The sequence below is a fragment of the Xyrauchen texanus genome, chromosome 48 (assembly GCF_025860055.1).
Source record: "Xyrauchen texanus isolate HMW12.3.18 chromosome 48, RBS_HiC_50CHRs, whole genome shotgun sequence".
Classification (NCBI taxonomy): Eukaryota; Metazoa; Chordata; class Actinopteri; order Cypriniformes; family Catostomidae; genus Xyrauchen; species Xyrauchen texanus.
Genome location: NC_068323.1, coordinates 15,364,652 through 15,388,263, shown reverse-complemented (window position 1 = coordinate 15,388,263; position 23,612 = coordinate 15,364,652). Strand labels below are relative to the sequence as shown.

General features: G+C 38.4%; 1 protein-coding gene across 1 annotated transcript; it reads left to right on the top strand.

The window, feature by feature from the left end:
• Positions 1-17,414: 17,414 nt before the first annotated feature.
• On the top strand, positions 17,415-23,201 carry LOC127639931 (sphingosine 1-phosphate receptor 3-like). Its single transcript, XM_052122273.1, has 2 exons — positions 17,415-17,708; positions 20,544-23,201. Exon 2 carries the CDS (start codon positions 20,652-20,654, stop codon positions 21,699-21,701), a length of 1,050 nt encoding a protein of 349 aa, XP_051978233.1. The 5' UTR covers positions 17,415-17,708; positions 20,544-20,651; the 3' UTR covers positions 21,702-23,201.
• The last annotated feature ends 411 nt before the right edge of the window (positions 23,202-23,612 follow it).

Below are 23,612 nucleotides of genomic sequence, written 5' to 3'. Positions count from 1 at the left end.
ACTTTACTTTTTTCATAAAAAATTAATTTAATTACAGTAATTAATTACTTAGTAATGCACTAAACTCAACACTGATAGTCACTTTATTTAATGTTTTACATGTTGTCTGTTGGACAGCATTCGTCTCGTATTTAAATGTTCCTCTAACATTTGGTCAGTATGCCAACATGATCACATGGGAAATCAACATGTTGCTTCAGTAAGTTCCTGGACAAGCATCGAATGGACAAGAGTAATTTCCCATATGACATTTCCCCTCCAGCGTTACTGACAGCGTGTGGCGCAAACAATCTCAGAGACACAGGTTCTAGTCCCGTGGGAACTAGGAAGTAATCGTGTTCATATACACAATGGAGTGACACAATGGAGTGATTCAGATGTTGCATTTTTGCTAAAAAATACATTCAACAAAACTGTGATTACAATTTCGGTAGGCATAGAACGATTTCATCAGAGAAGATTTCAACCTACTGTTGCCGAACTCACAGTGGATGCATCCGAAAAGGTAGGCAGCTGACTAGCTGCCTTGATACCTAATCAGTAAACTGTTTAATCAACAGCATTTTTTAAGTAATGGAGCTCTTAAAGCTGAAGTATGTAACTGTTTCAGTGAAAATACTTTCTTCTATCCCAGCTTCATGAACAGAGACAACAATAAGTTGGTTAAGAGGTTAATTCTCTCAAAGACTGTAAACACTGTCTCTGTTGCACCAAACAAATTCCTGTGTTTGTTTAGAGCATCTGTTTCAAGAGAGACAGAAACACTGAATCGACCAATGGCATGAGCTGGGGGCGGGACTATCTGTTTGAATCGACCAATGACATGAGCAGATGAGGGGGGATATTTAGAAAGCTGTTTTAAAAAAAGTGTATTTTTGCCATTGCGTTTGGTGGCGCTATAGTGGTGTAGAAATTACATACTTCAGCTTCAAGGAAACTGGTCTCAGAACAATTTGAAATGTCAACAACCGAGAACAACCAAGCAACTGCATAGCAAAGCACTAACAACCACTCATAACACCTTAGCGTTTGCATAGCAAAACCTTGTCGAACCCTGACATTTCTGATGTATAATATACAGTGGCCCCTAAAAAAGTTTGGACACTTAAGCCACAATTAAAAATGTATGACTGTCTTTCAATATAGATAACTAAATATCGAACCAAGTGGTATTTTAAGAAAGCACCGAAGTGCACTTTTCAAGCAAAACAGTTTGTCAGGCTTTAAATTACACAACAATAGATATACATTAAAAATGAAGACAAATAATATAAAGACACTTTTGCTTGTCAAACTTTGTGGAAAAAGTCCATAGTTAATGTGATTGACTGCACCTATACTGCAAGGACACCTGTGTGAACTTGAGAGGAACTTCATTCACTTAACATCACAACGGGACCAGTTGGTTAAAAGTTATTGCAAAAATGGCTCAGAAAAGTAGTTAGTTCTGAAAAAATGGACTAACACCATTTGATGGAAGATTTTGTTATATAATGCAATTAAATTCATACATTTTAAGTGTGAAAATGAAAAAACTTGAAATGTGAAATAACATTTGTACAGTAACCAGAAAATAAAGACATTTACTAAGAGACATACTTTATAAAACAGCTTCATTAAAAAATTACCAAAACCCCAAATCTGACATTTACCTTAAGGCTAACCAGATTCCTGATGCAAACTCTTTCAGCTCTTGCTTCAAAAAGACGCAGCTTTTCATCTGGTCGGTTGTTTGGGGGGAAAGGATGAGCTCATTAGAGAGATAATTCCACATCAATTCATTTCTTTCTCTGTCTCTGTCCTCCCCACGCCTAGCAACATTATACATTTATTTTAACACCACATTCTGCCTCTAGAGTCATACACATTAAAATGGATGTCTTTGGCTGTTGCATAGCTCTTGCATTGTTTTCTCAGCACCCCATCATGAGCATTGCATTTTTAAGATGCTGTCAACTTAAAAATAGTTCAGCTTTCAAAAAAATGTGTGTAATTAATGGAACTCTTAAAGCTTAAAATATGTAACTGTTTTGTTGTTAAAATTATTTCTTCTGTTCCAGCTTCATGAACAGAGACAACAACAAGTAAACCATTCAGAGGTACATTTTTTCAAAGACTGTAAACACTGTCTCTGTTGCACAAAATAATTCCTGTGTTTGTTTAGAGTGACCCATTTCAAGTGAGACAAAAACATTGAATCGACCAATGGCATGAGCTGGGGGCGGGACTATCTGTTTGAATCGACCAATAGCATGAGATGGGGGCGGGACTATCTGTTTGAATCGACCAATAGCATGAGATGGGGGCGGGACTATCTGTTTGGTTGATCAACAGCAGATGAAAGCGTTTTCAGAAAGCTGTTTTGAAAAAAAAAAGTTTATTTTTGCAATTCCGTTTGGTGGCGCTGTATTGGCGCACCTTATTTTCATTCTACCTCTGTATACACCCTACTAAGGCAGCATTTCCCAGTTGAATGCAGCCAGTGTGATCAGTCTGAGTAATCAACCACATAGCAAGCACTACCTTCAATGCCATGTCAACCACCCAGAACACCCAAGCAACTGCATATCAAAGCATGAACAACCAGTCATAACACCTTAGCATTTGCATGGCAAAACTCTTTGAATGACTTACAAACCCCTAGCATTGTCGCAGTGAGTTTTGTATTGGAGCACCACTCACATTTTCTTCAGAAAATGTAAAAAATGTACAACACAATACATTGTCTCCCCATTTTTTATACTAAATATGACAGTAATAATAAATGGCTCCTAAGTTGTAACTCAGCAAGGCATTTATTGCAGTTTTTGAATGGCTTTTATCTTAGTACATTGTAGAATGTTGGCTGGAGGCAGTTTTAGTAAAGCCAGACGTGGTAATATGGAGGAGCGTTTCCTGTAAGCGGCAATTCAACTTGACAACTTTACCCAGTGCAGTCTCTGTTTACCAGCCCATATCCTTCTCTCTCCTCATATTCTGGTCTTTTTTACTCTTTTTTTCAACATCATTAATTTAACTCTCATGTTCTGATGAGATTTTACTGTTATACTATGTTCAACTTTGTAAAAATAACAGTAGTAATTCAAAAAATTTCCTCTAAAATTATTTTTGAAAGTTCCTCTGACCAAATCAAAACCCATTAGACAGATATTATTAAAGCTTTAACTCTCTGTTCCGAAAATGCGGGAGCTAAAGAGGGTCAACATAACCACAGATGTAGAGCGGATTATATGTAGTGCTAATTTGACCTCGTGAAGTGACACAAGAGATGCCGTGTCGCAGGAATCTAAGGGTTATTTTTCCAAATGTACACAGGACGTTGAGTGTAATTTGGGTAGTGAGTAGTATCATTAAATCAGCCAGACACACAGGTCATTCACACTCTCCTGCAGGACTTCTGTGCACACAAGTGCCATAGATGTCCAACATAATTCCTCCCTTGTGTACCATCTAAGCTCAGTTGGTCAAAGCTTGTTCATTACACAACATTGTTGATTTACTTGAAGTGTTGCGGAATCATGCAACGGTCATTTTCAAAGTTGAAAAGGTCTTATATGGAGGGCTGAGCAAAAAAAAAAAAAAAAAAAGCAACATCTTGAAAAGCAATTGCTGAAAGTTACTGAGTGTCAAACAAAATATGTTGTGCCTTAAAAGTGTTTTCCAATATAAATATGACACCTAACACTAACTAACATTTGGTGTTTTTTTCCATGTACACTTCCTGTCAAAAGTTTGGAGACTCTTGAATGAATTTATGTCTCATGACATTAAAAACCTTTTGAATTGTTAAATATTTTGGTCACTATACCAACATAGTCTCACCACTTCTCACAACTTGTAATAAATCACAAGAGATGGCAAAATCATAAGATATTGAAGGACTTGTCTTGTTTGAAAATGTATGACATTTATTCTCATTGAGACCAAATCTATACAATACAGGGATCAAATTTGATCTCGCCTCTTATTAAAACACTTTTTATTTTAAAAAATGTCAGTGAGACTTCCCTTGTCCTTTTTTCTTCCGTGGAACACAAAAGTAATTTTTACTATTAAAATCATACTTCTCCTTTTGTTATTTCATAGTTTTGATTATTTTTTAAATAGGAATAGTAAAGAATGAAAACTAAAGGTGCATTCAAAAATTCACTGGTAGTGTACCTTAATGTACATTCAAGCCAAATGTACTTCATCCACTCCCCTAAACAAAACTGTGCATAGGAAGGCAACCTAGGACAACATGTCACACTTTCCGAATGAGGCAAGACAGGCATCGCTTTCTAAGCTAGTCATGACTGTCAGCCTCCTTTGAGGGATCTGCTCTTAATCTTTTGGTTCCAGTCCATAGAAAACAATTCTTCTGAGCTGATGTGGACTGCATGCCGTGAGAATCAACAACCCATTGCAAGGCCATGATTTGATATGAGGCACTTTAATATTGATAAAACTGATTCCCAGGAGGCACTCAACGTGAACCATTTATGGGTGTGCTGACACGAAAGCTAAAAATATTTGATGGAAATATGTTGTTAAACATCACAAACCCTTTCTATGATCTAATGGACGAAGTGGGTTTACATAAAAGGAACGAAAGCGTTGAATCTTGAAAATGTATTAGTTTGGTATTGTGGATTTATTTAAATTTTTTATATTGTAACTTCCAACCTAAGTTATATAGATGTTTCATTGTGATTTGAATCAAGCACAACTTTTTACAGTGGCCCCTAAAACTGTTTGGACACTTAAGCCACACTTAAAAATGTATGAATGTCTTTCAATATAGATAACTAAATATCGAACCAAGTGGTATTTTAAGAAAGCACCGAAGTGCACTTTTCAAGCAAAACCTTTTTTAAAACGAGGTTTATCAGGCTTTAAATTACACAACAATAGATATACATTAAAAATGAAGACAAATAATATTAAGATACTTTTGCTTGTCAAACTTTGTGGAAAAAGTCCATAGTTAATGTGATTGACTGCACCTATACTGCAAGGACACCTGTGTGAACTTGAGAGGAACTTCATTCACTTAACATCACAACGGGACCAGTTGGTTAAAAGTTATTGCACAAATGGCTCAGAAAAGTAGTTAGTTCTGAAAAAATGGACTAACACCATTTGATGGAAGATTTTGTTATATAATGCAATTAAATTCATACATTTTAAGTGTGAAAATGTAAAAACTTGAAATGTGAAATAACATTTGGACAGTAACCAGAAAACAAAGACATTTACAAAGAGCCATACTTTATAAAACAGCTTCACTCAAAAATTAAAAGTACTCCAAATCTGACATTTAGCTTAAGGCTAACCAGATTCCTGATGCAAACTCTTTCAGCTCTTGCTTCAAAAAGACGCAGCTTTTCATCTGGTCGGTTGTTTGGGGGGAAAGGATGAGCTCATTAGAGAGATAATTCCACATCAATTCATTTCTTTCTCTGTCTCTGTCCTCCCCACGCCTAGCAACATTATACATTTATTTTAACACCACATTCTGGGACGAACCCACCCAACACAATATGTTTGGGAAGTATCTTTCCTATATCTATATACCTCCACATCTCAGGTCATTCAAATTAGTGATGTGTCATCATGGCCAAATAGTAGTCCAACAACTGACTATTTGATTAGTGAGGTTGGCTAGTTAATCTACTGAAAAACAATTTTTATATATAATTTTTAGCAATGGTACTTTAATTAGTGTGAGCACAGCGTGATCACAGCTTTTAACAAAGCTAAAGATCACTGAACTTCAGTAACAGAGGGTGAAAAATAGCCCTTATTTGTGTAATAAGGATTTACTATCTGCATGCTCTCTTTAGTAACAGGATTTTAGAGTTATTGAGAGTAATACAGTGTGAAATGTTGTTTTTAGCACTTTAGATTGTGAGGCACAGTCATGGAGCCACAGAGATTTGGGAAGTTTGGTTTAATAGCTAGTCAGTCTGTTCTTGATTGGATGTGGTGAAAAGGTCAAAAGGACACATTCTACCTCTGCAGATCTTTATCTCCTCTTTTTATGTGGATAGACTGGTAGAAGACTATCAGCAAACAGTTTATCTCACCCTCTCTTCTGTGTCTTTGCAACACAATAACTCTGAATACATCTGGTGGACAAAAAAATAATAATATTGAGAAGACTATTCTGGCCATTCTCGGCTCAGAGTCTCCATTGGTTGGCGACTTTATTTGAGTGTATAACACAATGACTTTCAGGAACTTTTAAAGGAATTTCTACAAGCAATTTCTGAGGCTCAATATGTTTAGGTTTGTCTTAGGCAACCCAAGTTGTCTTTTAGGGCTCCAAGCACCTTAAAAAAATCTATGTCCTCAAGCAGCCTACTGTTTTTATGGTTACCTTCACAGGGCACTTACATTTATACACTAGAGAAAACTTTGACAAAACCTTTGATAAATAGGAATGCGCAATATCCATTTTTTGGGTGTGGAAAGACCCGGATCAATTTGAAAGAAGGTGGGAATAGAGCTATTTGTATTGACGAAAGCACAGATGGTCTGAAATTCTCATTGGCCAACAGATGTCTACGTCAAAGTTTGTTGCAACACAAGTTAAAATGTTCTCAACTTTTGGTTTCATGATGGAGCATTACTTTCACAAACTCTACACACCATCCATTTTGAGCTCAGTGGAATCTGATGAAGCATAAATTATAGGATCTAAATGTCCACTGTTGTTTGTGGTTACTAAAGTCAGATGCTTGGAATGTCATGTCAAGTCACATCACGTCAAGTAATTTTAGTTTGTAGATTGTGCCTTAAGTAATATTTGTATTTAGGTTCCCATTGAGCAAGCCAAAGGTGACTGTGGCAAGGAACAAAAAAATCCATAAGTTGTTGGTTAATGGAGAAAATTAACCTTAGGAGAATCAAGGCTCACTTTGGGGGTCAGTTCCTCTCTTGCTAAACAGCATGAATATAATGGTAATTGTAATGCAGTTCAATGGAAAGGAGGAGGCGAGAACCGGCTTGACTATATAAATAATAGTTTAATGATTAACTTAAACAAAAGACAAACACACACACGACGGACATGTCCGTAAACGATCTCTCTCTCCCGCACCATCCTCCACAGTCTGCCTTTATCCCTCTCGGAGGCTTGATTAGCCTGATAAGGGACCATGTGTGTAGAATCACGACCCCGGCCCCACCCTCCGCCCTGCCACAGATTACTGTGGCATAAGTAATAAGCCATAAGCTTCCAGCTGGACTGCGATGCCCCTCACTGACTGTTGCCTGTATCATCTTGGTCAAAGGATGGACTACACTCTCTTAAAATGGAATACATAGACAATTAAGTAACTGCCAACAAAAGCCTTCATCAGCAAAATAACAAAGGATACTACAGGATGGACTTCAAAGACTTTGTCACTAATCTTACAGTTTATACAAAATAATTTTACTTAGTTTTCTAATTTAAACCATGACTTGTTCTACACATAAATAATAACAGTACCAATTCAGTCAGTGGTACATTAACTAATCCATGTCTTGGAGTTGGCACCCGTTCATCCTCTGTGAAGACCATCGTAGTAGACTGAAGTGAAGTCTGGCTAGCACAGACTGCAGTTAGTGATCATCACTCAGCACACGTAGCAGTGGGAGTCGGACATCAGACAGGACCAGAGCTGTTGAAACTTTGACCGAAATGCTATTGAAACTTTCTTTATTTAATATATACTTGTATAAAGTAGTGGGCTGTGCATTTTAGGTCTAGGCCTTCAGTGTGATTCATGCCATTAAGAAAACACAGTTTCACAATGAATAAGACACCCTATGCCTTTGGGCATCATACATTATGTTGCAGCTAACTAGTAGACATTTTAAAAACACGTCCACACAAAGCCAGAATTTGAAATGCTCAAGCAAGCCTAATTTTAACTGCAGACATTCAAAAACCATAATGTTTCATATGAATCTACCAAGGAGGTCTATAATACCAGGAAAATCTAACTAATAATATTCACGATTTAAATGTTGCTTGCAATAAATTTAGCTTCGTCAGGGTACATGGTTATGCTGCGTTCCATTCAAGTTGGATGTGGGATATTCCCACTTGATATCTCCAACTATAAATGCATTCCATTCCCTGACATTTGGAACTACAACACTCCTGTTAGCTTAGCAGGGGTTTGACTCTCATTAGAGATGTCTCCTAGCAACCCAACTGATAAACAACACTGCAGTGCTAGCATTTGTGCTTCAGGTGTAAGATTATCAAAAGAGGTTATAATGTTTTATACACCTGTTTCTGTCAGCTTTTGTTAAACAATTTTTAATATCATGTAATATGGAAACAAACTCATTTATCGATATTAATAAAGTGAATGTTTATCACTTACTTTGTATATCTCCCTGAGTGTCCGCATGTTTGTGTGACATCATGCCCCTGTATCTCAGCAAAATCAGAGTTGAGAATTTCTGCACGAGCCTTCAAGTTGTAATTCTGACTTCAAGATGCATTCCATTGCACTTTTCCTAGTAGGAAGTTGTAAAATCCGACTTTCCGAGTTGAATGTAACAGCACTATTTTTCAAAACTTGATCTGACACTGAATGCTCCAGCAGACTAATTTACACTTAGAAAACTCCTGATGTTGCTTTAACAATGCAAAAAGCACTTACCAATTTACTTGAAATGAAATCAGTCCTTTTTTCCTGATTAATAAATTAAGCAATCACATGGTCATGCAGAACATCTCGTGTTTTAAACCCATTAGGATCTCTTTCTCAATGGCAATGCCAGCACTGATGACAGCCGACTCGTCAGACAGCTTACTCTTACTCTTTTCACTCTTGAATAACGTACATCACATGACGCGTGAGTGCGTCACTCAAGGCCAGCTAGAAGGCCTTGACTGGGACATATCCTAAAGATCACACCCTCCAAGAACAAATAAATCAATCTGATTTGCTGATGAATCTGACTTTTGTTGCCCATACATTTGCACTGTTGAGGGATTCTGTGGAAATTTTGAAGGCCTGATGGGGTGGAGCTCAGACTCGCATGATGCGATTTGTGAAACAGTTGTTACACTTTGCTTGTAAGCATCAAGGAAAAATTTCTGATTGGATAAACTTTTCATTTTTCTCTATTTGTTTGTAGATTAATGGTGCAGTATGTAAGATTCGGAAACTTTTGTTATTACTGACACCTGTGGCCGTTAAGTGAACTTCAGCCAGCTATCTGATGCTTGTGCTCGTGCACACACTCCATAGGGACGCGAGGAAGCTTTGACCAAAACAATAATGTACAAAGAGACTGAACGTGATTCACCAGCATCATGCTGAAAGATGAGGTAGCATAATTAAAATTACAGTTATGATTGTTTTACTACAAACTTTGAGACTAAACTAAAACTAATTATCAGCTAACATAGTATACTGATGCACACATACAGCTACATACTGCCGAACTATACCAGACAGTTTACTGTTGCACTGCAGTTATGTTGCCCTATTGTATGTTTTGTATGTCATATGTTGTACTATGAATAAGAAACCAGCGTATTTGCTTAAATTGATCCTGTATACCTGACATTTAGTATAAAGAAAAATCGTTGAAATTATCCGAAAGTTACGAAGCAAGGTAGCTTGCAATTCGTCAGCGTTAGCAGGCAAGGTCAAGTAAGCTAAAATTATACTGATCAATCCTTATGGCACTATATTTCACATCCTTTGCAGTTATGTAAGCTTACCGGTCCAATAAGAAGAACGCCAATTCAGGGTCGATTTTGATCCCCAATCCCCAATAGGGATCCCCATTGTTCATGGTCAAAAATTATTGAGCGGGGTGAGGGTTCGTTGTTCATGCCCAAAAGGGTTTTCAAACGGTGGGGAATAACCAAACTAGATCACGCAGCCTTAAAGCCCATGGCACCCCTGGCCCGTCGGTAATCCATCCCTGCCGGGAAAGGCTCATTTTTTGCATTTTGCATTTTAGGCCAGCAGAGAAGGCTTTGCTAGCCCTGAGAATTCGCCACTGCTGCTATATTACTGGTGGTACTAGGGCTGTCAATCGATTACAATTTTTAATCAAATAAATTACATTATGTGCTGATTAATCATGGTATTTTTTTTGTTGGTCTGTCTACACATGCGTCGACAGAACTTTTTGAGCGTTATGATGTGCTTCACTGATTTTCTTCTTCACTACCCATAAATGCTGTGGTTATATGATGCTATGCCAAGTTAAATGTAGTTTGAAACTTTGAGAAACATTTCTTTAGACCCCTGCATACTTTTGTTTGGCATGGAGCTGTTGGTTGGTTGCCTGTACAGCTGCACGTTGCCTTACTCGGACACTGCGCAACTGATGGCCGTGACTCGCAAAACATAAAGGTGGTACTTCAAGGTTGAGTAACTCTGTTGGTAGGAAAATTCCTTTCTTGTGGTATTTACGTACACTCAAGGGAATGATTAATTGCATACATTTTTATAACATTTTTTTTTTATAATTAATCACACTGAAGTGTAAAATGTTTTAAATAAACTATTTGAGATCCATCAAACCTTTTATTTTGACTTTTCATAACTGAGATGTACAAGGTACAATCCAAGCAACAAACTCAAGCGCTCTGATTTCCATACGCACCTCAGCAAATTAAATAGGGAGTGGAATAAAACATCTTTTGGAATGTCCCCTCCTTGACTCAAAACAGTGTCAGAAAGCACAATATTTTGAAAGTGAGGTTGGAAGACATATACTGTAGGGATGTGTTAAGAAAAGCGAGGATTGGACGATGGCAGGACCTGCTTCATTAAGGCGATCTCAGGTACTTTCTGAAGTTCCATTGGGCGGTCTGACTAAAACATACTGGAAGTCTTTGAAGACATACTGGTCAGATATTTGAAAATACATGCAGAGGGTCAGACTAGAAAAACAGAGGGAGCTGGGTAGACATGGAACATAAGGCAAACACAGAATTATTGCCGCCTTCCCTGACATTCTTTTATGACCTTGTCTCACACTGTGTTAGAGTAACCTTTGTTTGGACATATGCAGCCAAAATGCATATTTCTTGAATGCCAGTGAAGACGAATGATTCTGTCAAATCTATGGGGGCCGAGACAGTGATATAGGACATCAGCATAGGCCTCTCTCTAAACTTGTCCTTTAACTAGTGAATAAACAATGTCTCAAGAAAAGGACACATCCAACATATAGGCCATAAACCTCACAAACTAAGGCAGCACAAGTTGTGTGCTTTTAGTTTTTGGTCCTTTGATTTCCCAGAACCAACTCTAAAAATACTTTATCAGATTATACAGATCAAATGTGTTTCCTGCAATGTGGAACAACTCTTTGTTTCTCTAACAAGAACAAGTATTTGGTCTGTCAGACAGGAACAACAACTGCAATTTGTTTGTTTGCTGTGTTTTTTGCTGTGACACTGGAATAATAGCTGTTCGTAAAGCAGTTCAATGGAAAGAAGGAGGCGAGAACCGGCTAGACAATAAAAATTATATTTTAATGTAAACTGAAACCAAAAGACACAAACACACACATAGGATGGACAACTGCCCATAAACATTCTCTCTCTGGCGCACCACAGTCCGCAGTCTGCCTTTATCCCTCTCGGAGGATAGATTAGCCTGATAAGGGACTGGGTGTGTAAAATCACAACCCTGGCCCCGCCCTCTGCCCTGTCACACTGTTGTTGCACTTCACTGACAATTAAGGTAAATATTTGTCTACTAGTGAGCTTTTTAGGGCAATCCTGTTTCAGTTTCAGGCTTTTTTGATCATTTGTGGGCTGGACTCAGCAGAACAGCAATTAGTACTTAAATAGTGAGATAACTGTACTGTCATTGGAAGTGGCAGCCCTTGTGTGCAACCCTCTTCTTGTGAGGATCTCAGGTAAAGACCTGCGAGTCTATCTTCGTGAGTCCTATCTCAGGTAAATACCTTTGAGTCTACCTGCGCAAATTCTATCTCGTGTAAAGACCTGCAAGTCTACCTGCTTGAGTCCTATCTCGGGTAAAGACCTGTAAGTCTACCTGCACAAGTAAGGACACAGACAAAGAGTCCACTACTCTAAGTTTTGCCCCTTTCTCTCTTTTTCTCATTGTTCCTCTTTATTCTACTCATAATATGTGTTTTCAGTACATTCCTGTTGTCTCATGTAGGCAAAAATCTACATGCACACGCTGTAGACTACGCAATCCAGAGCATCTTAGGTCACTTAGCACTGCCTCTCCACAGCCCCTCTCCATCTCTTTTGAACTGTGGAACTGCCAGTCAGCAGTTTTCATTCCGGCCTTTGCCAGTCAGCCAAAACTCAATGTTTTGGCTCTGATTGAGACATGGATCTGAAGAGACAACACTAAAACTACCTCACCTCTCTCTACTGACTTCACTTTCACCCACACCAATCGTCTACTGAGCGGGGTTGGGGAACCGGTTTCATGGAAATTAATATAACACAACTTTTGAATATCATGCCATTACTGCCCTAATCCTGCTAAAATCCACTTTTTGGCCATCTATTGACCACCAGGTCAACTAGGCAACTTTGTTGAAGAGCGGAATGAGGACAGCACTCCGCTGGTGGTCCTTGGGGACTTTAACATCCACCTGGAAAAACCTCAAGCAGCTGACTTTCTAGCTTTTCTGACCTCATTTGCCCTTACAAGACTGCACACCCCTGCAACTCACAGAGCAGGGAAACAGCTAGATCTTATCCTTAAATATAATTATATCTCCAATAATTCCCTTGTTACCACTCCACATATCTCTGACTATTTCTTCATATAGTTTTCTGTTATTCTCCCTGATTCTTTACCTCTTACTCCACCTATGGTCTCCTTTCGCCACAACCTTCGCTCTCTCTCACCCACACGCTTTTCATCCATAGACTCTGTATACCTTCCATCCACAAACCATTTCTTATCACTTGATTTAAATGAAGCTACAAATGCTCTTTGCTCAACATTAACTTCTTGCTTTGATAGTGTCTTTCCTCTTACCTCCAGGCCAGCTCATGCCACACCCTCTAGCCCCTGGCTGTTGGAGACAATTCGTAATCACTGAACCAATCTGAGGGCTACGGAGAGAAAATGTCCAAATCAAAATACCCTGCTGACCTGTGTAAATATCAATCACTTACTGCCTCTTTTTCTGCTAGCTTTAAAAAAAAATATTTTTACCAGAACAAGATCAGTAACACTTCAGATTCCTGTAATATTTTCAAGTTTCTCATCTCTTCTCTATCTTCCTCCACCACATCCTACTACTTCTGTGACTGCTCATTACATTGCCATGTTTTTTTACTGACAAGATAGAGAGCATCAGCAGCCAGTTCTCTACACCTAAAACCCACAGCTACTCTCTTCCAACAACCCATCCTCTGTTTCTTTATTTCTCTCCTCTCTCTGAGACTGAGGTCTCCAAAGTGCTTCTTTCTAACCATCCTACCACCTGTCCACTTGAACTTATCCCCTCCCATCTCATGCAAGCTGCCCCTCCATCAATCTTACCAGCACTCACACACAAAATCAACGCATCTCTCACAATTGGAAAATGTTCTAATACATTTAAACAGGATTGAGTAACCCCACTCCTTAAAAAAACAACACATAACTCATAACAGTTGTTGAAAACTACCCTTCCTGTCTAAAACACTTGAGAGGGTCGTATTCAAACAGTTGTCTGCATTTCTCTCACAGAACAACCTACTCGACAGACATCAGTCTGGCTTCATAATTCACACTCAACAGAGACTGCCTCTTGTCAGTAGTTGAAACTCTGCGACTGGCAAGAGATAATTCCAAATCATCCATCCTCATCCTCCATGGCTTGTCTGCTGTCTTCGACACAGTGAACCACAAGATCCTGGGAGTGGTGGTTGATGACCAGATTCATTTCACTGCACACATCTCATCAACTGCCCGGTCTTGCAGATTTGCGCTTTACAACATAAGGAAAATCAGTCCTTTCCTGTCTGAATATGCTACACAGCTCCTGGTCCAAGCTCTAGTTATTTCAAGACTGGACTACTGCAATGCTCTGTTGGCTGGCCTTCCAGCTAACACATTTAAGCCACTGCAGATGGTCCACAATGCAGCAGCGTGTCTGGTCTTCAATCAACCAAAAAGGGCTCATTTCACCCCACTCTTGATTCACTCCATTGGCTACCTGAAGCTGCCCACATCAAATTCAAGGATTTAACTCTGGCATTCAGGACAGCCAATGGAACTGCACCATCTTACTTCCATTAACTTCTTCAAGTCTATGCTCCAACTCACTCTCTGCTGTCTATGAACGAGCGATGCCTAGTGGTCCTATCACAAAGAGGCTCAACATCAATATCACGATCGTTCACTTCCTCTGCTCCTCTGTGGTGGAATGAACTTCCAACCTCCACATGATCTGCTGTTACTCAACATTCTCAACATTCAAGAACCAGCTGAAAACACATGTTCCGTAAGCACTTAACCAACCCACACTAATTGCAATTACTACTGCACTTAACATGCACTTAATGTACAGGGAAAAAATACTTATCTGTCTATTTCATCTGTGCTATCATCTTTCCTACTCCAACAACTGTGAGAACCTGACAGTCCTACACTGCAGATGTTGTTAAACCTTGTATGAGAAATAGCTTTTTTTGTGTCTCCTTTGCAAGTCACTTTGGATAAAAGTGTAGTGACTAAATGTAAAATGTAAATGTCTAACCAAACAGTTATAATGCTTTTTAAAATGCACAATGATAGACAGTTCAAAATGTCACAATGATAGATGGTTCAGATGGCTAAAATAGACTAGTTTGGCTACAAACCTGAGATGTTAGAACAAATGTATGGAGTGTTTGCTGCTATTCTTAAACTGTAAATACCCCAAACTCCAATAGATAAAAAGACAATCAGAAAAGCCAAGATAAGATATTACACTCTTCAGACAGGCAAATCACTATCACAAAACCTGGTAACAGAAGACATCCGTCTGAGAAGAATAAAAACACTACCTACAGTAGCTTTGACATTCAGGACTTTGGGGAAGATGTTCTGCTTGGTATCTTCTGCTTGGATCCCTGAATGATCATGAGGACATCAAGGTAAAAACAGGCCGTAAAGTTCTGAAGTGGTGAGGATCAGCCTCTGATAGAAAAGGAAGCTGTTATTATTAAAATGTGGTAAGTTATTGTATAAACAAATGTCAGATGTTTGGTGTCTCATTGTGAAGGCGAGTATGGGCTTGGGGCATAGGATGGCGAGTATGGGCTTGGAGGCGAGTATGGGCTTGGGGCATAGGATGTAGGGATGGGCCAGGACAAAAAAGTGAAGGCTCGAGAGATTTTCCTTTGTCCAACACCCATAAATACATACCCCATCAGTACCCACTAAACTTCACATTTCAAACCATCCAACTCACCACTAACTCTGCGTCAGGAAGATTTGACTCACAGCAGTGTCAGTAAGCATACCAAATACCAGCACAATAAAACTCCCACATGTTGCTAGAAAAACATACCTTTAAAATAACTGGCTGATTCCTTGGAAGAGATATTGCAAGAGGTGGGTTTTGACCTGCTATACAAAATAAGAGATTACTTAATAGATAGAGATTCATGGCATTTCAAGTTTATTATCATTTAATATATGCTTGTCTGTCTTCAGAAAAAGAATTAACAATATAAAAAAATTCAGCTGGGGAAGTTTCTGAAATTTGATATGGAATAAACCAACTACGTACACTATTTAAATATCAAACTACAAACCAATATTTGGTACCAAACATTTGGCTAGCTTAATTTATGCTGAATATTCTGTTATGCATTCTGGTTTAGTTTATTGCTAGAAAATTCCAACCTGACACAAATCAGGGCCCCAACACATACCAAATTCTGGTAACAAGGTTGCAAATATTCGTCTCCTTAAATATTATATGATTGACATATGATAGTTCATATGATTGACAAGGTTGATGACGTTCTGAAGGTTAAGCACCTCTTGTCATTTACAAATTGTTGAACAAAAAAATAAGAAATAAAAAAATTGAGTGTCGTTTTTGAGTTTAAGGAATTGTACCATGTTTGTGGAAAGTGCCTACAACATCATGTAACCATCACATTCCCTTCACCCGGTTCAAGATCTTCCATTTGATTAGAACCTAGAGTAATTGTAGAGTGTGATAGTGGTCCATACAACCTCCCCGATCATTCCATTGTAAATGTACCATCCCCAGGCTGGAGTGCTAGGTTGGACACTGTCCTATGTGAATACTGCGAGAATGTGGAGTCTGGTTTGTGCACAGCATGGGATAGCAGCATTGGAAAGGGGGTGTGCGATAGAGTGGTTATGCTGAGGTTTCACAAGACACTTTTAAAGTGTTATATTAATTAATCATTGTGTAGAGTGAATGGTTATTTTAGAGCTGAGAACTAATTTTAGGCAACCTATGAAACCAGGCAGAACTTTTTTGCTTTTGTGTGCATAAGTGCTTGTGTCTGCAACGGGCTGAGGCTCTGGGAGAGTGATGACCTGTCGCCCCAAAGGGAGGGAAAACTGGTAACTTTGTGGGCCTTGCGCTTGTCATCAGGAAACATATCAAATGAGGCAGAGTCAGACCAGTATTTAGTCAAAAAAATAAAGTTTGTCGCATTCTGTTAAGTTTTATGTTCACTGCCCTTACAAAAAAGTATGGTGCCATGGTACAGAAGGTCCTGAATCAATGATTACTATTTTAGGTGGTAATATTATGGTACTTTAATGTATACTATAGTACTGAAAGATTACCATACTGAATGTTTCATATACCATGGTAGTCCAAGGTACAGTGTAAATAATACCATGGTACATGTCCAAAAACATGATAATACCCTAGCACTTTATTATGTGTGAGATCTTCTAGAACTTCATTTATGGAATTACATTTCAAGCAGATGTTTTTGGAATCACACGCAAAAAATGTATCTGTATTTAAAGCATATTAACAGCAACGTTTTTGTTATAACATATCTATCGCAGCTTTGTTCCTTTTGCTAAATCAATGAAATATGCATTCCCTGGATGTAGGCTATATCAATTCATGACCATAAATGATACTGTTAAACAGCTAAGATAATAATATTTGCACTCACACGCTTAATGTCGTGTTAAATACTAAGATGTCAGAGGTCATCATTAGCATGACTCGTTCGGGGTTACGTCATTCTGCTGGACTTAACCCGGTAATTTCCAAAAACATGTGGAATGCCAGTGAAATCACACTCATTAATAAACGCAAACATCAGAGGATGCTCGCGCACATGTAATCAATCATCACTGTATTTAATATTAGTGCGCGCACCCTCCCATCAAATTCAAATTCAGCGACTTAAAATGCATCCAAACATAGAAGATAGAACACGTCGTTTGTTAGTTCTATCCATCACAGACGTTCAGTTCCCGCCCAGTGTGAAGAGGAATGGCGAGGCAAAGCCCGTTGAGAGTTAGGATTCGGATTGGGACTCCAAGGTGAATTATTTTTCACTCGTTATTATTCTGCACTTTCAGTTTACTCGAAAAACTCCGGATAATATTGCGGTCTTCTAAAAAATCTGGATGCTGTGAGTTTCGACTCAGGAAAGGCGGAGGATACATTTACACATCGGCTACCAAGACATGTTGGAAGTTTTGGAACTTTTTGTTGGCAAAATATTAACCAATGAACCAAGATGTATGTCCATCTCTCGGAAATAAGCGGTAAGTGTGTTTAATGAAGTAGATTTGTTTCTTCCTCAAAAAGATATGGCTAGGTAAAGAAACGCTGTGCTTCCAGTGAAGAGTTTTATGCTGAGCTTAAAATTTAAAATGTCGTAAATTAATGTACTTTAACTTAAGACTATTTGTGCTTAAATTTATAGATTTATGATAAAAAGCCAACAAAGCACAAATGCTCACACAAAACTTTTTACAAATAGCACAGGTGTCATTACAATTCAAATGTTGTTATGTCGGCTCAGTGATAAATAAACATTTGTTGTGTCTTCTTGCCAGATGTTTCTTAACTTGAAGTAAATGTTGTGGGGACAAGAGTTTCAAAGGATTAATCATTAAAAAAAAATTTTTTTTTTATAAAACTATTTTAGAACACATATAGCTATTGTAAAACTACTAATAATATGAATTTTGAATTTTTATGGATTAGATTATTTTTAGTTATTAATAGCTGATTTAAATAATTTTTAGTTCTTTCACGTTGTTTCTTTGATCAAATAAAAAAAAAATGTCCGCCTTTACTATTCAATTAAATTCAGTGAGATTTATTGACTTGACTGTAGTACATACTATCAGTGTTAGGTTAATTAAATTAATTAATAAATATTAATTACATCTTCTACAGTGTAATTAGATTACTGTACTAATTACTCTTACTGAAAAGTAATTACATTACTTATTACTAATTACATTCTAAAGCCCATATCAACCTCGACCAGATATAAGGAACTGAAAAAAATACAAGGAAAGACATGATAGACATTGTTCTTTTAATTCTTTCAAATTAATCATATAAAATCAAATAAATGATTCATGAACTGGACAAAGAATTTAAGGGGGCTGCATTAAATTAGAAAACATACATTTATGTTTTTTTTTATTTTTTTATCCCTTTTCCCCAATTTTGGAATGCCCAATTCCCACTACTTACTAGGTCCTCGTGGTGGCGCGGTAACTCACCTAAATCCAGTTGGCGGAGGACAAGTCTCAGTTGCTTCCACTTCTGAAACAGTCAGTCCACACATCTTATCATGTAGCTTGCTGTGCATGAGACCGCGGAGACTCCCAGCATGTGGAGGCTCATGCTACTCTCCGCAATCCACGCGCAAAACGTGCCCCATTCAGAGCGAGAACCACTTAATCCTGACTGTGAGGAGGTTACTCCATTTGACTCTACCCTCCCTAGCAACTGGGCCAATTTGGTTGCTTAGTTGACCTGGCTGGAGTCACTCAGCACACCCTGGATTCAAACTTGCGACTCCAGGGGTGGAAGTCATTGTCAATACTCGCTGAGCTACCCATGCTCCACAAAACATGCATTTTAACATTAGATTTCAAGTTTAAATTCACTATTGTTTTATATAGAATTGTTCTATAGTCTATACAGTATTTAACAAAATTACATCAGAAGTAACTAATTAAATTAAAATTAAGAGTAATCCCTTACTTTTTCAATGAAAAAGTAATTTAATTACAGTTATAATTACTTAGTAATGCATTGTATCCAACACTGCATACAACATTGCCAATGCTGTTGATTTATGTAACAGTGAATCAAACTTTCCAAACTTTTCATTGTCTCCAAGGTGACATACCAGATTGATCTCACAGTGAGATCGGAAAGAGTAGGTTGACTTTTCTTTATCTAAAATCGGAGTATACTTACCGAAATTCATAACACTGCCCCATGTGGCCAAAGCGTTAAGTGTTCTTGGGCGTATGGTCACGTGTGAGCGCAATTTTCTGGGTGTAATGTCAGTGAAGTGAGTTGTTTTCTACTGTACAGGCAATATGAGGAATAAATTTTTTGTAAAGTCTACAACCCAACCCAAAACTCTACCTAACCATAACCATTATTGTATGAAAAATGTAATCTTAGATGTGAAAATGCAGTGTCCGCAGTGTGGCCATCACTGATTATTCGATCACGATTACCGAAAGAAATTGAGAAATCCTAATGTATCGGAAACAACATCCCGACCAACATGTTGGACATATCTATATGACATAGTTCTCCCCCTAGTGGCAGTCGTAATGAACTGTCATTTTGTTCGCCAAGGATTTTATTCTTGCGATGCAACTATGAAAGGTTTGCTACCGAACCTCAGAATTACATTAAAAGAATGTTCAGGGGTCAATACAAATTAATCTCAATCGACAGCATAATATTAATTACCACAAAAATGTATTTAGACTGAGACCGTCAACCCGCATATCTTATCACGTGGTTCGTTGAGCGCGTTACCATGGAGACATAGCGCGTGTGGAGGCCCACGCCATCCACCCCGGTATCTACGCACAACTCACCATGTGCCCCACCGAGAGCGAACCACATTATTGCGACAAAGAGAAGTAGCAGGCATTTACAATAAAGTTTAAGACAATATCGGTTGATATTTCTCTTTGCAGTCATAGTTTCGAATGAATACATCACATCCAGTCAGGCGGTCACATACGGTCTCTAGTCGCACAAAAGTATTTCAACGCAGCCGAAGCTCAAATGGAACTGAAAACGTCACATCCGAACATGGTTGGAAGCCCACAGAGCCTCATTCGACTCCACTGTAAATCTATGACTTATGGTCTATCGTCTGTCGTTTGTCGGATGCAGTGAACAGGTGGTGTTAAATTGATTACTTTGATATCGTAGACTACTATCATCTCAAAAGTGGTTTCCTACACATACTAACACCACTTCATAAGTTTCCCCTATAAAACGTGATAAACATATAGTCCCCCATACATTAAAACAATATTTCTGCCTCTTACCTAGACGTCTGACTTTTTATTTCATCTTTTTTTGTTTCTTTATGTCTTTAGGTCCTGTGAAAACCACAATGCTGCAGGTGGCCCATTGCTTTTCCAATTTTCTATATAGATGCCACTCATAGATGCCATCTGCTGTTCAGAAGCGGTAGTGTGTGGAAAATGGATAGCGAGTTAGAGCCTGGAATGAACGATGTTATAGTCAGCCACTACAACAACTCTGGTAAGTGGGGGAGACCAAGAAGTTTTGGTACTTGCAAGACAGCCTTCCTGCTTTTCATCTGCGTCCTGATAGTGTTGGAGAACATAACCGTATTACTGGCGCTATGGCGCAACAAGCGTTTCCACAGCCGCATGTATTTTCTCATTGGCAACCTAGCACTGTCGGACTTGCTAGCTGGAGTGGCGTACACGGTCAACATTTTCACCTCTGGCAGCAAAACGTTTTTCCTCAGTCCTGGTCAATGGCTGTTGCGAGAAGGAAGCATGTTTGTGGCCCTAAGTGCCTCTACTTTCAGCTTACTAGCCATTGGAATTGAGCGCCACATGACCATGGTTCGTTTGCGGCCGTGCGAGTCTGCGGGAAGGGGTAGGTTACTAGCACTGCTTGGGGCCTGCTGGGCCGTTTCTGTACTGCTCAGCGCCTTGCCCAGCCTTGGCTGGAACTGTTTGAGCCGGCTGCACACTTGCTCCACTGTACTACCACTCTACGACAAAAGCTACATAGCCTTCTGCATCAGTGTCTTCACGGCCCTTCTAGTTGCCATTGTGGTACTCTACGTGCGAATCTACCAGCTGGTGACGTCCAGTGGGCGAAGGGTGAGTTCAAGGCCATCGGAACTCTCGCTTGCACTCCTACGAACAGTAGTGATAGTATTAGGGGTGTTTGTAGCCTGTTGGGCTCCTCTATTTCTACTACTACTCCTGGATGTGGGATGCAGTCCAGAGCAGTGCCCAGTCCTATACCAGGTGGACTGGTTCATCGCCTTAGCGGTGCTCAACTCCGCCCTCAACCCCCTCATCTACACACTCTCCAGCAGTGAGATGCGAGTCGCATTCTTCCGAGTACTGTGCTGCTGCCACACGACACTAGACTCCATGCCCACAGCAGCAGGAATGGCGCTCTCCGGAATAGTAATTGCCACTGCGGAGAACAGCAAGTCTAGTATGGCCGTGGCAGCTAGTGGGGTAGCGAAGTCTGCCCTCATGTGAAGTAAAGCGTCTACGCCAGTAAACTCACACCACCAGAACAGTGGCACATCAGCACCAGCTGTGACACACCCATCAGGGCCAGGTGACCTGCTGTCTGCTGTGCTGGTTAAAGCAGGGGCACTTCCATATTTGGGAAAGTTCTGAAACCTCTTGGGAAAGATACTACAGAAGTATGCACTACAGTGCTGGATTTTGTGTCAGGATTTCATAAGATGTTCAGTGATGGTTCCTGTGCAATACGTATGGCCATCAACTTACACTTAGATTTCAGAGGGACAACGGACCCAATCAAAGCTTGACTACACAAGTGCTGACCAAGGGATATACAAACTGAATTGTCTTCTACTTGCATTAATATTTATGTAAATGACCAAGTGCTGTGAGCACATAAAATAGAGCCACTACAGAATATAATCACTCAAAATGCTTAGGTGTGCAATCTTTGATTAAAATAATATAGTTTAAAACATATTTTTATGAAGGAAAATGCCATAACAGTGTTATATGCATCATCATACTCTGTATTACTGGCCTTCCTTATTTGCTTACACTTCGTTCCTGTAACAGACAAAAACTTTTGAATACTTTGCTATTCTTTGCTATTACACAAGCTAGTGTAATAACACATTTTGTGTTTCAATAAGTGATGAAATGACTGTGGATGTTTATGGTTAATATTCTGTGGATCGGTGTACTGTACGTGATAGATGTTAAAGGGATAGTACACTCAAAAATTACACTTCTGTCATTGTTTACTTAACATCACGTCATTCTTTTGTGAAACACAATATTTTAGGCTCAATGTTATGAACTGACAATGTATGTCACCATTCACTTTCATTGTATGGTAAAGAGCAGTGTCACACAAATTCTGACAGAAAGTCATATGGGGTGAGTAAACAATGACAGACGTTTCATCTTTGGATGAACTATCTTTAAGGGAGATATTGCATCTGACAGAAACAATGTATGATGAGGTGGTTGTGAATGTGTTGCACTTTTGACCAATAGTACTTATTGATAATTGACATAAAATTGTTTGAACTTGTTTTATTTATCCTTTATTTAACCCGGAAGGTCCCATTGAGATACGAGATCTCTTCTTCCAGGGAGTCAAGATGGCTGCACCAACAATTTCACATAAAAAACACAATTACACATTTTAAACAACAAATAGCACATAAAAAAAAAAAAAAAAAAAAAGAATCATACAAGCCATACCATTCAAAGATTATGAAAAACAGCAGCATGATTCCTTCAGTACAGATTTTAAAAGACCTACAGAGTAACGGTAACTTGCAGATCATTCCATACCCATAGAACTTAAAAAGAGAAAGCAGTTTTACCAAGCTCTGAGTATACCATAGGAACATTTAAATGAATACCATTAGTTGATCTAGTTTGTTTATCTAGATTAGTTTGAACTAATAGCATTTGATTATAACATGGTGTGTAATATGGAAGCCCAGGAGTGCCATTTACAAAAGAATGAAGGAATAAATTAACAATCTATTAATTTGAAATTAAAAATATGAATAAATAAGCCAATTTATACATTTACAAATAAATAGACACATTTAAATATGTTTATTTAATTCATGTTTTAAAATGTCATTATATTTAACAATAAAATTAATATATCTTTTAAATTGCATTTCATTGTTTGACTTTTCCTTTTCTTTTACCATTTGTTCATACCAGGTGAAGCCCAGTAGTCCAATTAAAAAGAATGAAGGAATACATTATCAATCTATTTATTTGAAAATAAAAACTTGAATAAATAAATCAAGTTATAAATGGACAAATAAAAAGACACATTGTGCATTAATAAATCAGATTTATTGCACTTTAAATGCACATTTTAATGCACTTTAAAAACACCTTTTAAATTGCATTTTAAAAAGGTATTTG